Here is a 16,060-nt window from a genome sequence, read left to right on the forward strand (position 1 = left end):
TCTAGATAAAGGAAAGAACTGCATACTTGACTATTCTGAAGATCATTCCACCTCCGGTAGAAATTTCAACACTAATTGCCTTAATTTTGTCATTCAAAAAGAAGAAGGGACCCACAGGTTTCTAGTGTTTACGTTCCATGATAAAAGAGATTATAAACTGGCACAGTGTTTGAGTTTTTCTGCGGTAGGGATTGGTGGCTGAGTTCCACTGCAGAGTGCTGGGACACACAGGCACAAGTCATATAGAAAAAAACTATGAGCGCTCCAGGGTCCTCATTTGGTATTTGACAGCTTTTGCATTGACACCAGTGAGCGAAGAATCAATCCCTGGGAGGGAAATCTTGCTGCAGATGAAGTCAGTGGAGCTTTGTCCTGTACCTACAACAGACCAACATTTGGTCTTTGCCTATAATGGAGTGCAAGTAGAGCATGACAGTTCCTAAAAATGCAGGGCCTGAGCTCAAGTCCATCTGCCCAAGCTGGATAGACTGGAAGTAATTATTGTATGTGTATTTTATTATCATTTGAAGCTAAAATCACCTAGACTTCAAAGAGACTATGATTTAGCACTGAATGTGGGAAAACCTAAAATATAACAGCTGAGTCCTGGTTTCGGCTGGGGTAGAGTTAATTTTCTTCCTAGTAGCTGGCATAGTGCTGTGTTTTGGATTCAGCTTGAGAATAATTTGATAACACACCAATGTTTTAGTTGTTGCTAAGCAGTGCTTATACTAAGTCAAGGACTTTTCAGCTTCCCATGCTCTGCCAGCAAGGAGGTGCACAAGAAGCTGGGAGGGAGCATAAACAGGACAGCTGGTCCAAACTGGCCAAAGGGATATTCCATACCATGTGACGTCATGCTCAGTATATAAGCTGGGGGGAGTTGGGTGGGGGGCAGCGATTGCTGCTCAATGACTGACTGGGCATCGGTCGGTGCGTGGTTGCATCACCTCTTGGGTTTTTTTTTCCTTCCTGGGTTTTGTTCCTCTCTCTCTCTCTCTCTCTCTCATTGTTTTACTTTCCATTACAATTTTTATTATTATTATTTTATTATTTCAAGTATTAAACTGTCTTTATCTCAACCCACGAGTTTTCTTACTTTTGCTCTTCCAATTCTCTCCCCCATCCCACTGGAGGGGGGGAGTGAGTGAGCGGCTCTGTGGTGCTTAGTTGCCTACTGGGATTAAACCACCACAGTAGCTAATAGTAACTGTCTTCTATTATGAAATATAAGCAATAGAAGTTTCTTCTGTGTTTATCAGATTCCCTGCGTTCTGTTATTTTTTTCTTTTCCTTTCTTTTAATTTTTTAATCTTTTCCATTAGTACTCAATTTATTACATAGCAAGACCAAATATTTTAGTAATAGCCGTGCCTGTAGTGTCTGTTTCAGACTTCGTTTTACATACTCAATTAGAAATGCATTTTCCCCTCCCATGTTTTTAATTATTTTCAGCTTGGTTAGAAACTTATTTACATTTGTTTTTTTCTAAATGAAAATGCCAACTCCCACAGAGAAATTCCTTGACTGGATATAAGTGCTCACACTATAAAACTTAAGTAATGCAGAAAAAGGCACTGGTAGTACTGGTAGGAGAGGAAAGGCACGGTGTTCAGTTGAATTCTAATGATGTAATTTAGCCTCTGAAATCTGTTGCTTTTGCTAAACCGCTCAGGATGACCCACTGCAATTCACAAAATTAACAGACACCCACAAGTGAATTGTGCCCTTACGTTAAAACACAACTCCCCTTGTGTTACACTGTGTTTAATGGTCTAGGATTCTACCTTTCCTGCTGCAGCTTAAAGCAAAAAGGACCCACAACTTTAAAAAAAATGGTAAAATGGCTTTGCATCATGGCAGGAAGAACCGATTTTTGTGGGCTTTTTGTTACCCTGGAAAAAAACTCAGCATTGTCTGTTTCATGGAGTTTTCATCTCTTATCCCTCCCTCTTCTTATTTGCATACAATAAGAAATTAAGTAAGATACAGTCTGGCTAAGTGATTTGTCAAAGTTCATAAAGGAGAATAACAAATAAAGAACTGCACCTCGGCCTTCTAAGTCCCAGCATAGTGATTTCTTCATAAGATTTCAATTCTTCAAGAGTCTGTTTCAGGCCCTTCTCTAATTAGGGTGTGATTAAAAATGTATTTTTGTGGTCTCTAAAGGGAAGAAATTGGAGATGGATTCATATTCTAAAATTCCAGTCCAAACATCAGAAACTCAGAAGTGTTGATATCCAGGCTGCCTGGAAAAATTATATTATGGCGGCTGTATGTACACACTGTGTTATTTTTAATTCATTTGAATTCCTTTCCTTAGGACAAATGGCAATTGCACTAGTTCTCTGGCTGTCAATAGTACATGACACCACTGTAATTCTATCTGCTTAGCGGTTATTTTAGCCTCTGTTCACTCCAGAGGTTAAACATTTGGTTTCTTCAGAAAAATACAGCCAACGTGGCTTATTCATTATAACTTCCCCTCTGCTGCCTCCTCTGCTGAATAACAGAGTAAAGGCTGAGGAGAGGGAGTTTGATTTCTTGCTCTTACAACCCTGGCTGTAACAGCTCTGGTACATGTGGAAAAGAGACAGCAAGAGCGCGACAGAGAGTGCACAGGTGTCTGCTGAGGCTGAAAGGAAGATGTGGGAATCCTGCCTGCTACTGAGGACGAACAGTCCTGATACTCTCTAAAAAGCCTCTTCCTGCTAGTGCATAACCCTCGCGTGTGATTTCTTTCATTCTCATCATCCTCTCTCATTCCTTCCGCTTCTTAAAAGACGTGTTTCTATTTAAAGAATTAATTACAACTATATTGTTTTCTCTCGTGTCATTATCTCACCCTGTGGTGGGTTTAAGGCTGGTGTGTCAGTGGCAGATCCCAATGTGCATGCAGGGGAGCAGGACTTTTCTGTCTGAGGTCTCAAGGTCAGCTACTTCTTTATCAGGGAGGCGGGCAGAACAGAGCCCGGCTCATGAGAGATCACAATTTTGTCATAAGGTTAGCAGGACTGAGTTCTTATTTTTCCAAGTATAGTAAATATATAATACTGGCTGTAATACAACTTTGGTCTAATTAAATGAAGCCCCATTTGCATAAGTAAAACCAGGCTAGTTCACACAGGCAGTGTCTGGACTGTCTTCGATGATGACCACATGGGGAGAACCCCGGGTCTCGGACCAAGTGGTGCAAAATGGCTCACGTCCACCCTGCTCAGGCTTAACACTGCAAAATGAGAAGGTCAGATAGCTATCAAGGAGAGGTTGTTGTGTTCACCATTACCTGGTATACTGTGGTAAAAGCCATCTGTATTTTCTCCGCTGTCTCTGTGGGGCAGGTAAGCCACATTACTTACCCAACTTCAAGGACACACCTTTTTGGCAGTGAAGACAGCTAGCTCAATGCCTCCAGCAGAAAGAAGGAACGGGATATGCTTAGTCATTTCTTCCACATTATGAGACTGATCCTTCTTGCTTGGAAACAGAAAAATGGGTTTTTTTCAGTGGGAACAGAATCAAACTCTGTAAATGCATCTTAGTAGAAAAATCTATGAAAGCAATGGGTTGCATGAAAACCAGCCTGGAACAGGAAAAATACAGAATGAGGAAGGGAGAATTTATATATGATAGATATAGATGTTGTTTCTGTAACAGTTGTTGTGGAACTGGTCTGGAAACTTGCTCTTTTTTTCTTTTTTTTTTTTCTTTCTGCTGGGAACTGAAAAAAAAAGTCCAATGTTTTTAACCAGACAGAAGAATTGCAACAATACTGACTAGTGTCATCAGTGCTTGCCACCACCACCCCCCAATTATTTGTTAGTCAAGCATAAATTTCCCACTGAAATTCAGATTGATGGCAATTAGAAAACAAAAAATCTCACTGTCAATGTATAAACAGGAAAGAAAATGAGCACTGCATGTCAGACCACTTTCTTCCATCACACCCCTTATCCGTGTTTATTAATTTCATCCCTGATTTAAGCACACAATAGGTTCTTTTTATAGATTAGTTCATGTGTACTGCAATATTTTACAGATGTACTTCTGCTGAGCTGTTAACTAAAAAGTCAAACTATCTGGCCTTTTTTAGGTCCTCAGTCAACTGATCATAAGCCTGGAGTACAATTAGTCATATCCTATGAGAGCACCCGTCTGACAATAATGTTGAAACACATGAAGAACGTTGTGAGTATTTTTATCATAATCTATAACTCATAAGTCCTTGCATTTGCAGAGTACATTAATCCTCAAACACCCTTTCTGGGATAACTAATTTTAACTCAAAATAACGACAATGCTATTCTGTCATCATTTAACACTTGCTTTCTTCCTTTGAGCTCGCTCAGTATGGTTACAGGTATGTGACAGATACAGAAACTGCGTTTCCTTAATGGCTGGTAATGGCCTTTTCCAGGCTATATAGAAAACCAATTTTGATGACTGTTTTGGCCCTTTCAGCTGACGCATTTTGATACCAGTCAGACATAAGGCATCATGCAGTGGCATGACTTTTTGTGGGATGTCAGCCTGGTGTTACTGATTGATTATCCGTACATTTCTTTCAAGTCTGGCGTGACTGGTCTATGAACAGGGAGGGCTCGGCAGAGGGAGTAGTGGTGTATTTTAAGAAGCAATGTCATTTGGTGGGGTGATGCTCATCTTTGTAACATGCTCTCTGTCACAAGGCTAAGTGGTAAATGCTGTGTGTTCCTGGAGCCAGACTATGAGAGGGGGAAGCTGGCAGTGCTCCCTCAGCACAAGACAGGTGAAATTGGCTGATGAGGATATCTTGAGAGATGTAGCTGGTGCCATGTGCGATCTCTCAGTCTCTCGGCTGAAGCAGCGTGTCTGCTGCTTCATGATGAGTTCGGCCACCTAGATGTGCTCTTGAATTCCCAATTGCTCAAGTCTCAAGTAATGGCTGTGGCAAAGAGATCCTTCACTATCTTTGTTTAGCTAGGAGATTAAAGCATTTATTAACTGTTGTGGGTTCTCATTGCATACATTGATGCCGCCTCCACCCCAAACTGGATTGCAATCGCTTTCCCTAAATGGGGCCAAACTGAGGAGCTTATGTGAGCACCAGCCAGTAAGAAAATGAGGCTAAATGTTTAATTAGTTGTATGAGACACATGAGGCTTATGTAGCTCCAACTGTTCTCTGTTGGCCGCTCTGGCTTCTGATTTGCAATTCAAGTATGTTCATTTTGGTCTATAACATCCAATAAGTCTCTGTCCTGTGAGACTTGTCTTTTGTTTCCTGTGTGCCACCTTGACAGGTGAGATCAGCCTCCGCTGACAGGTCCAATTTATACAAACTTTACCTTCAGGATATAGTATAAGACCCTTTTCAGTTTTTCTATTGTGCTTTTTAAAGCTATGTGACTTTGATAAACTTCTGGTAAAGTTCTAGTTGGTGGGAGGGGTATATTTAAGTGATTGCCATGCTGATGATGTCACCGTGAGTTCAGGCAGGTGATGTGGAGATGCACACAAACAGAGCTACAGATCTTGGAAATAGTCTTTCTCCTCGTTTCCATTATTTTTAGTGTATAGACTCCTAACAGTGTTCTTTAACTTAGAAAATTCCAGCCATTTAATTAAATGAAAATAAATTACAGCATAGATATCTGTGTATAGCAAAAATAAAATCCAGGGTTCAGTTCACTTCATTATGGAAAGGGACAATACAACTTTAAGTTATTGTCTAGCTTTTGAAAGTAGGTGACTTAAATCAAATCCATTTTAGTGAGTTTGCAGAGAAGTCGTAGGAGTCCAATTCAGTACGACTAGCAATGATTCATGACTTGAAAATAAGGACATTGTTTTAGCAGCCTAACTTAGGAAATCATGTTTTTAAATCCTGGGCTTCCAATTCCTTCCTTCCATCTGGCCATCCATCCATCATCGTCTGATCTGAAATATGAAATAGTAGTGCTTTGGGGTACTGTGATACCTGACTGCCTTCAGACTAGTAACCTATAACAGAAAGGTTCTTTATCCCATTAATAATCTTCTCAGCTTTCCAGTCATATAGATCAATCTCTCCGACATGCTCTCTTTTCTTTTTCCTCTCCTTTGCTTTTTTTTTTTGGTTGAGCTGAACAGGGATTTTAAAAGTATGCCAAGATCATATCTTATTCAAGACATGTTAAAGCTATTTCAGGTATATTCAGTCTTTTGCAGAGTCTCACTAATTATATTTTAGTGGTTCATCTGTGCAGAGATTACTTTGCTATCTTGTTTTATTTCATAATTTATAGTAAATAATTTTTGTGCTGCTCTTCCCCATTTAATTTATCTCTTTATAGAGATTTTATGATGTGTTCAGATGTGAAAATAATTGTAGTGGGCCAAATTAATCCCAAATGTAGCTTCACAGAACTGACAGGAATTGTGATAGAGACTTTTGATCCATGTAAATAAATTTTATTTACTATTTGTGTGGGTTTACTTCTAGGGGTTTTAATAGGAGATCTAGATCCTGCTGTGCAAATCCTGTATTAATATACAACGCACAAGAGAATCCCTAAGGAGATGGTCTTGTTCATAGCCATTGTCAAGTGTCACATGGTTTTTTTTAAAGGACAGTCGAAATAGTGCAATGCTATAGCTTTGCAGGTTTTCTTCATGAAGCTAACCCCATTCATGTGGGATGTCATAGACAAAAAATGCTATAGCAGTTGAGAGAGCATTGGTCTGTTGCAGACCTGCCAGAGGACTGTCTTATGTGGGTGCATGCGTGGACTCCACAGTGCAGGCACTTTTGATCTGATGCATCCACGTGTGCCAAATCTGCAGCAGATGTACAAGTCAGTCATCCCTAAATCTGCTTCAGAATGTCCTCTCCCTTGTCCTCTCATCAACATTTCAGTCGTGTTACGGAAGCCAGTCCTGCTTGAAGAAAACTCTATCAAAAATGTTTCAAAGACCAACAATGGAGAAGAACAGCCTTATAGATTTTGCGACTTGAAAGGACCATTAATCTAATATAACCTCGTGTAAAGCACAAGCTGTATTTTTTCACTGAGAAAATACTTGCATCTAGACCAGCAATGCAGATGGAGAAACTGAACAGAGAGACGTTAAGACTGGTTGCAAATATTTGTCCTGCAGTTTAAGACTGTGGGTGCACAATGAAGATGAGGTCTGTTAAATAGATATTTATAAGATACTAACAAAGTTTCAGTCTCAAGATTTTCCGCAGCAATTCATAGTTTTATTTGAATCCTGAGATTCTGTAAGTCAGGTGACTCACATCAGACTCACTGCTTCTAATTATGGTTTGAATGGCATCACTATGACTGCTGAGGAAAAAACATTAAATCCAATTTTCAAAGACACAAAAGCCGTGATGCTAATAAAATGCAATTTTCCAAATATGCATAGTATATAATTTTAAGTCGGCCTCTTGGGGCATTACTTGCTCCACTCAAATGCAGACAGTGCAACACTGGGCACTTTATGCACAGGCAGTACAGGCAATATTGCCTTAATAAGGTGGAGCTGGGCTAGAAGGAAACTTTTGTGGAGGGATGAAAACTGGAGAAATTATATGGAGGGACCTCTGAGTCATGGAGGATGTGGCAGCAGGAGGGTATGAGACAGGGCAGGCTTATTCTACAAACATAATAGCACAGTACCTGGCAAAGTGCACTAAATGGTCTTGGAAGATACAGAAGCCCCGGGGGAGGTTTGTTTTGGCATGTGAAAGGACTTGTTAGCTAAGAACAAAACCAGTCCAGTTGTGGCAGCACAATACCCAGAAAAATAGCAGCAGGCAGGAATAGGAGCACAGGGGGAGTGCTAGAAAGAAAACCTGAGAGTCTACCTGAAAAACATAGACTCCTAGATCTGCATAGAAGCTGTGGAGGTGGATTTATGAAAATTGAAAGACACATAGGTTTTGAACTTGAAATGCTCAAGTCCAGTTCCATTCGTCTGTATTAGCCAACGCAGAGAATGGGGGATATCAAGACCATACCAGATCTTACACAGAGCAGACTATGGGCTAGCTTAGTACTGCACAGCCGGAATCAGCCAGGCTACCTACTGCTGCACTGCTGGGCTTGCTCGTCTGTTCAAAAAGACACCAGAGTCAAAAGAAATAGCCATTTCTGAAGTCCAGAAAAGGTTGTCTAATATATTTCTTTTCCTGTTCCACAGAGAACCAGAAGGGAACAGTGGTTCAGCGTTGGCTCAGAAGGAAGTCTGCTTTGTCTGCCGACTTCATTGCCATGACTTCAGGCATGCCCTGTTTTTCTAGATAAGCAGCTAAACTTTCAATCCTCACTGCTAAACATTTTTGCCCATTACTTCTTGTGGATGGAATAACTCCTCAGGGGTAGTGGGAAGGAGAAACAAAACCAACTTATACTGAACCTCATGCCAATAAGTGTAAAATGTTACTAGAATTCAGGAAAGCGTGTGTGGGTGATGAATTCAGAACCAATTTTACAGGGGGAAAATTTGCTGGAAGAAAAATGAACTCCTACAGTACTTTCCAAAACTACTTCCAGCTTTCCTTTTATAAAAGCTCTGAAGCTGTCATGTACCACTCTTGGTGATTAATGATTCTGGGATAGCTGATATGTGGGTGACGAATTAGTAATCAGCTTTAGGCTTACACAGACATCCAGCCTCTTTCCATTTCGTGTCCTATTCCATCTGAGTACAAATTGCTTCCAAAAACGTTTGTGAGACATGATGGCTTAAATGCTTTGGGAAGAAAGGTGAGAGGCCAAGCTTTCCCTAAACCATGGGGATGAAATCTATTTCTAAGCCTGCAGGTGCAGGGCTGTAGGGAAGGTCCCACGTACAGTACAGGTAGATGCTCCACTGCCTTTGCTGGGCTTTGTCTCTAGCTTGAAGTGGGTAAGGGGTGGGGATTTTTGTTCAGTCTTAGTTGGTTCCCATCATTCCCCTCATGGGCCCACTAGCTTTTACACTTTATGAATATCATTAAATAGATTTAAATGGAAAATATATTACCTGCCAGCAATGCAATGCCTGCCAATGAAATAAAAAGCCACATTATCCTTTCAGAATATTATGAATGTATCCTGCTTTCTTTACTGTGGCCCATGGATCAGCCAACAGGGATTGGGAAGAAGTTGCATAGGTAGGCCAATCCTGGGATGAACAACAAGTGGAAAAAATCTCTTTGAGCTGAACAAAAGTTATTCAGAAAGTATCGGTCAGAAAGTATCGGTGACAGAATGAAATCAGCAGTTTGGCTGATGGAGGGAGGTAATACATTCAGATGGAGTTCTCCCTAGACTGGCACAGAAAAACAGAATAAAAAGCCATGAAAAGAAAGCTCTTGTACTAGTTCTAGCTTATAAAGAATTTGGATTTAATTTTATATTCATAGAAAATGCTTTTACTTTAAAAATTAATGCAAATTAGCTTAGACTGTGTTCTCTTTTTTGGACTGAAAATTAGCTGAACACCTATAAACAAAGGCTGCTAATACTCAGCAGTAGTTTAAATTGGGAAGAGATGAGGTCTGTTCTTGTGGCACAGGGATTACTGTTGGGATTCCAACATATTTGTTTTGAAAGGTGTTTGACAAATATGTTGTGCAGAAAGTTGTGTTATTATTTCTTGTTAAACCCTTTGTTCTGTCACAGTCACAGTACTGCCTCACCTCTAAATTCTAACTTCTAATTTTTAAGAAAGTAATTTCTACATAGCTGATATGTGCTGAATAAGAAAAAAAAAAAAACAACAACAAACAGTGAGCTCTGTTTAATAATACGAGTGATCTGGGAGATGAAGGTGAACATAAATTAAATTTGCCACTGGTTGCAAATGAAGAAAACATTAAAAATAATAGTGGAGACAGAGCAAGATCAAGAGAATAAAAGTAATTTCCAGAACCCTACAACCAGCTTGGACAAATGAAAAGTATTTCCTTGGGGAGGTATAGATCTATATCCCACAGTAATGTGACGATAAAACAAGCAAATGGTGAGACATGAGGTTGCTATGAGAGATGCCAATGGGAAAGGCCATATCCTGGTGTCCTGGTGCAGAAAGAAAGTAGTTCATCTTTATAAGGCTTTGATAGTAAAATATTTCTCTCAGGATGTTTTTTTAGAACTAGAATACAAGTTCAAAGAACAGTTCTCAGTAGGGTTACTTGGGAGTGATTGATTCTTCAGGAGTGATTTATTGTTACTAAAACTTAGTTAAGAACAGACGAACAAGAACACAAGTCAATTGTGCAAATATTTTAGGGAGAAGACAGCAAGGTTCAAGAGGAATTATTTAGGACATTGAGGAAGAGCGTAAGTAGAAGTAATGAGAGGTAATTAAGGAGCAGAAATTGCATGCATCATATAATGAAATGCTTTCTTACAAAGGGAGATGGCAAGCTGTAGAATAATCTAAAGAAAAGCGGAGGGAGCTCTGTACAGTTTGAGAAATTAAAAATAGTCTGGATCAGGCATATACAGACTTTTTAAACTAATTAAGAAATTGAGAAGAAAAACAGTGCAGGGTGAAGACACAGATAACAGTGTCATTATTCCTTTATGCATTTTTATAGTCACTTACTATCTGTGCCTAGGCAAGGAGGGAAAAGAATATGTATGTGACAAAAAGATAGAAGCAGAACAACAGCATTTGCTTGTCTTTCTTTTCTCAAAGGCTAATTTTCCTTCATGCCCTCTAACAGGCAGCAATGGTGTTAATCCTGAGTGATTTCAAAAGAGAAGCAAAACGGGGATGTTGTCTTAAGTATTTGTTCTCCCCTGTGCTTTATTAAAGAGAGAAGAAACTCTGGGATCTATGTTTCTAAGGGTCCAAACACGATCAGTCTTATCTCAGCCAGTGTCATAGACTCTGCAACTAAATAGTCATCTGAAAATTAAATGTTCCAAGCACAACAATAATACAGGGTTGAAAGCAATGGAATTTATCTTCTTTACAGGCTTGGTGGTAATTCTGGAATAAAAGCTTGAGATCTGTTCATGAAATCTGCTCTCTGCATTCTATGCCCTGCACCAGTGTTGCTTATCCATAGAATAATATAATTTTAAAGCATGACTGAACCTTGATTTCTTTCATCTATGCAAAAAAAGCAGAGTTGAAATGACTTAAAGATAGCAATACAGCCTGTGGTTCAGGAATCTAGAACATATCTTGTCACCTCCTCCTCTTTCGGAAAAAAACTTCTATGAGAGTCTTGGGCAAATCTTTTACTGGGAGTTGTATATTTAATACATTTGCACTTCTGGTTATACAGTCGCCTTTTATATTATTTGTGCAGCCTTGGTAACATTTTTATACCTACATGGTGCTATGTGGAGCACCCAGTAATCTAGTCCTGAGCGCTGATGAAGTATTAGAGGTGTGTCAGAGCTCAGGTGTTAGACTGAGGGACACAAGCCATTCTAAGACATCTTTTTCTTTTTTGTTAATTCAGAAACAGTAAACACACACAAAGCTGTATCATTACTTGCTGGAGCTAAATTCTAGCCCTCCTTTTCTGTTACTGCCGATGGTCAGCAAAAGGCATGAGCCTGTTTCACCTGACAGTTATAGTCACGTAGTTGTACAGACTCTTCCCCATTTCATCTGGGATTGTGTCTATCCTAATATACAACTCTTTCTGGATCATCAAGACAATAAATTACTCTTTTTAAACAGGGTGTCAGAGCTACGTCTCAGTTCCTTTCTTCACCTTTCTGAAAGTGTTTGATTCTGGGTTCAGAGCTCTATAGAAATAAAGGCTTGGAAGAGAGACTCATGACCTTCTGGGTATCACAGGCCAGCTTTCATTTTATTTACTTCATTGTAAGCAGAGTTAGATGGGCTTCTCTCTCAAATGACTGAAGCAGATCAAAAGCATTTTACATAGTTCTTAGGAAGCCCTGAATCTTTTGGGATCCAGCCTGTTTCCCAGAACTGTCTCCTTACAAGAAAAAAACTGTTTTTGTTAAATATTTAACAAATACTACTTGTTCATTTAAAAAAAAAAACACTGTCTGTGTGCCTTGGTCTAATTGGAGTGGGATTCAGTTTGAAAGTAAGATGCATACATATATGATGTGATGGAATTCAGTTGCCTGATCACGGCTCTTTTGAGTACCATGAAGTATCTTCCTTGACCTCCAATGACCCCTCCAGAATGGTGCCAGTGTCCCATAAAGCCTGTCATATTTCCAACTCCTTACACACCTTTTGTCAGCTGAGATGACGTGAGGCAGCAGTATTGTAGAAACTGGATCCTAGTCTAGATGCCTAAGCTCCCATTTTGATCAGTGGAGACTTAAGTCCCAATTCATTTTCCCATATAGGAGATGACCTAACATGTCTCATCTGGCCTCCAGCTGCCACTGCAGAAGAGGAGGGCTTCATATAAGGCTTGTGTCATGTCTGAGGGTTTATGCAGATATCTTAAGCATCTTATGTGCCTCAAATGGTGCCAGACACCAATGTGTGGGCAATTTAACCAAGCCAAGCCAGATGTCTACAATATGATGAGTTGAATCTCCTTCTGGCCTCCTTCCTTGACAGCATCACAGAGATCTGCTTAGACTTTACTGGGAACTTACGTATCTACTTCACATATACACCGGGACAGGTCAACAGCTCAACACTTCTGCCCAGAACTGGTGTGTTTGTTGCAGTGTGTTAGCTGTGAAGCTTGCCTTCCATCTCAGTGACTGAGGGTTAGTTTTTCCCACTTGACAGCCAGGACACCTTGGAGAGTGTCAGTTGGCTCACCTTTTAGAGATTTTGTGACTCAGGACAGCTCTAGACCCTATTTTTGCCAGCATAGTTCTCCCCGTTAGGAATGCAGCATACCATCTTTTATTAACAGCTAGACTGCACAAGTACTTGCTACTCTACTACAAACAAAGCTGAACCAGTAAACCTGCACTTTTTTTGCCAAAATGCCATATTTCATTTGGCGAGAAAGGGCTCGAATAAACTACAGTGACAAAAGCACTGTTTTTTCGTTAATTAAGAGCACCCACTGTTCGCCCATTTGGTGCACTGACAAGCTACGTGCAGAACAGGCAGGTTGATGAGGATGTTGAAGGTATTGGACTGCACAAAGTGCACAAGCTATATTTGGAGATTCAAATCAATAACACGGATAGAGCACCTCTGCATTTTTAGCATAGTAAATGACAAAGCCATCTGGAGGCTTGCTCCACTGACGCTACCAGATTTCTGAAAGGTAGAAAATGCCTACTCAAAAAATGCTTTCCAGAACTTCCTTGAAACAAAATATATGTTGTTCTGAAACAACATATCTTTTTTATTTCCCTGCATTAAATTGAAATAAACTTCATTTCTTTTTTTGTTGCTTTGCCAGTGACCTCTGTGCCAGTGACCTCTGTCACAGTGTGTCTTCTCTGTTTATGCACGTACCCGGATGCATGCATGAGATGGGAAAGAAGTTAGGAATAGGAATGAAGTAGCTCACAGAGAAGAGGGGGAAAAATTTGGATCAGAAAATATAATAAAATAAAACTTATCTTGCAGGGAAGCAGTTAAATGTTTTCAAGTTTTTGGTGAAAAAAGCGGTTGTTTGGGAAAAAATACCTTATTTGTGCAATCACTTTTGTCCGGTTGCTTTTCTGTTTTGTCTTACCAATAGCAGACAGTGCAGGGGGCACCGTGGCAACATAGTGGATTATCTTCTTTTGTAATTATTATTTAATTACTGCAAATGTCATTTTATTTTGAATTTTCTTTGAAGTAATTTGAAAATATTTTGTGGCAGGAAAACTAAAAGCTTAGTAGCAGAGCAGAATAGAGGTGTTCAGTGCTTTGGGATATGCAGAGCTCAAAGGAAAAACAAGGAAAGGTCTTCAGTCCCACGTTAGGATTTATGAAGTAACAACACAACCGCCTGTTCACACAGCAATCACGTTTGTCCTGAAGGTTTATATATCTTATTAATCTGTTTCTGAAGGAACCTCTTGCTTTGTAATGTCATTGTCTTAGTGATGATTATTTTCTCAGCTCTTTAAATTTAGAATTAGCCCAGAGGATGTTACCTTTTTCTAAGGCAGAGGCTGTAGTTGTTAATTAAGCTGCAGCTTACAAAGACAGGGTTTAGCCTTTCTCTGCTAAGTGACACAGGGACTCAGAGAAAGTGAAAGACAATGGAGCAGCAGTGATGGCTTTTCCACATTTCTTACTAGTTTTAATTTAGTCAAGAGGCAGCTAGTAATTTATACAGGCAAGGCTGATTTCTTCTGTGGATTTTTTTTCTAATCCTCCTTTATTGGATAATAATCAAATCTGCCTCATGTCTACACTTAATATATAAACATTTTGCTTCATAGCTGTGAAGGTGTTTTCTAACCATTTGCTATGGTGATATGATTTTTAAAGATGTAAGGATATCTCAGTATTAAACATTAAGGGATACTTTGTAGTCCTTTCTTCACTGTGTAGAAGATAAATTCTCACGGCAGTGCATGTAAGAGGAAAAACACAAGATGAAGGTAAAGGATAGGAAAACTGAGAGTTACAGCTTCTGGACGAAGTGAACAAAGTTTATTTTTTTTTTAATTTGGGGGCAGTAGCTGAAATGGGAGCCTTTCTAAAGCCTGGATTTCTTTGTTTCATTGAAGAAGGGGAAGAAAGCAACTGAGATTTGAAAATGTCCAGGAAATTAATTGTGGGGGAAGACTGGAAGTTATTTATAGAGGAGGAAAGGTGGCATTAGTTAATGCAAGTTACCTTTGATCATTTTTTTTTTTGTCAAGATGGTTGAAAATGAAAAATGGGAAAAAAGAGAACAGCAGCTGGAACTATCAAATGTTCAGGAGCCATCAATCTGTTTCACTCGAGGACAAAAGGTGGAAAAATACCTGCATGTCTAACAGTAAGAGAAACTGATGACATGATTTAAATTTGAGGCAATAGTCACCTAAAAAGAAAATTTGATGTCACTTAGGAAGAGGTGAGTTTTAAAAAGCTTTACAATAAATTATCCCCAAAGTGCATTTTTTAAAAATCATAAAACTTTCCTTAAAATTCATATGAGTAAGGCCCAATATTCATATTGGCTGCTAAATTGCATAGTTTAATATATGGCAAATTTTGAAGTAGTTAGGCCTTTTGTAATGCTAACAAAGAATCCATCCTTAAGGAGAGTTGTGGATGGTTAGTAATGATCAAGGGAGAAAAGTCATTAGGATAATGTAATTCTTGTGGAAAAATTAATTGAATTTCATCCATTATTTCCCAGCTACAGCTAGTATATTTAAAATTAAATTACACAGGACATAACCTATCTGCATGGGTTCCTGCAAGTCAATATCAATACTTTTTTTGGTTTTGGAAAATAAAATTGGAGTGAAAAATGGAACACAGCCATAACAGATACATGTCTGTATTAGTTTTTCAATATTGAATTACAGATGTGGAGAGAAGTAAATTTCCTCTCCCTCATTCCCCCTCATTCTTAAATATTTTCATCACCTTCTGCCTGACTTTAGAAGAAAATAACATTTCAACAATAAACTGCTTTTTTAAACATATATACAGGCAGTTGTAACTGAGTTCCTTAAAAACATCAGTCATTATCAAGGCCAAGTAGGCAGGTCATTCTCTGAGAAAATTGTTCAGTCGTGACTTGTTTGTATTTGAAGAGAGCACCGTGAGTCAGCTTCTAAATTCAACTCAAATTTTTTTATTGGCAGATCAAACTCTCTGGGGTTTTTTTGTCCATAGGCATAGCAAGGAGAGCTATGGCATTTCTGTTGTGAACTTGGTTTTATACCTTTCCAGCCTTACAGATTTTTATAGCTTGAATTTATTTACAAGCATACACAATCAAAGATTTAAAGACAGTAATTTAAATTGGGAGTAACTTCTTTTAAAGGAAGTAAACTTCCTTTTCTTTTGGGTTAATGAAATGACTACAGAATTAAACATAAATAGAATTCAATCTAAAGTTTGGTTTTTTTGTTTGCTTGATCACAAGTACGTTCAAGCTATAAAGGTTTTGGAGAGTAGTTAAAGTGCAAAATGGCGTTCCCAAGGTACGCTTTGATTTTCCTTCTGGCCTGGACTATGGCCAG

General features: G+C 39.1%; 1 protein-coding gene across 2 annotated transcripts in view; it reads left to right on the forward strand.

The window, feature by feature from the left end:
• The window catches only part of PIK3C2G (phosphatidylinositol-4-phosphate 3-kinase catalytic subunit type 2 gamma), a 223,811-nt gene that overhangs the window by 197,156 nt on the left and 10,595 nt on the right, over window positions 1-16,060 (forward strand). For both annotated transcript variants that reach the window (XM_076328760.1, XM_076328759.1), the window contains one exon: window positions 4,094-4,188. In XM_076328760.1, the coding sequence (XP_076184875.1) occupies window positions 4,094-4,188 (95 nt within the window). The remainder of the gene's footprint in view (window positions 1-4,093; window positions 4,189-16,060) is intronic.

The sequence above is a fragment of the Aptenodytes patagonicus genome, chromosome 1 (genome assembly GCF_965638725.1).
Source record: "Aptenodytes patagonicus chromosome 1, bAptPat1.pri.cur, whole genome shotgun sequence".
Taxonomy (NCBI): domain Eukaryota; kingdom Metazoa; phylum Chordata; class Aves; order Sphenisciformes; family Spheniscidae; genus Aptenodytes; species Aptenodytes patagonicus.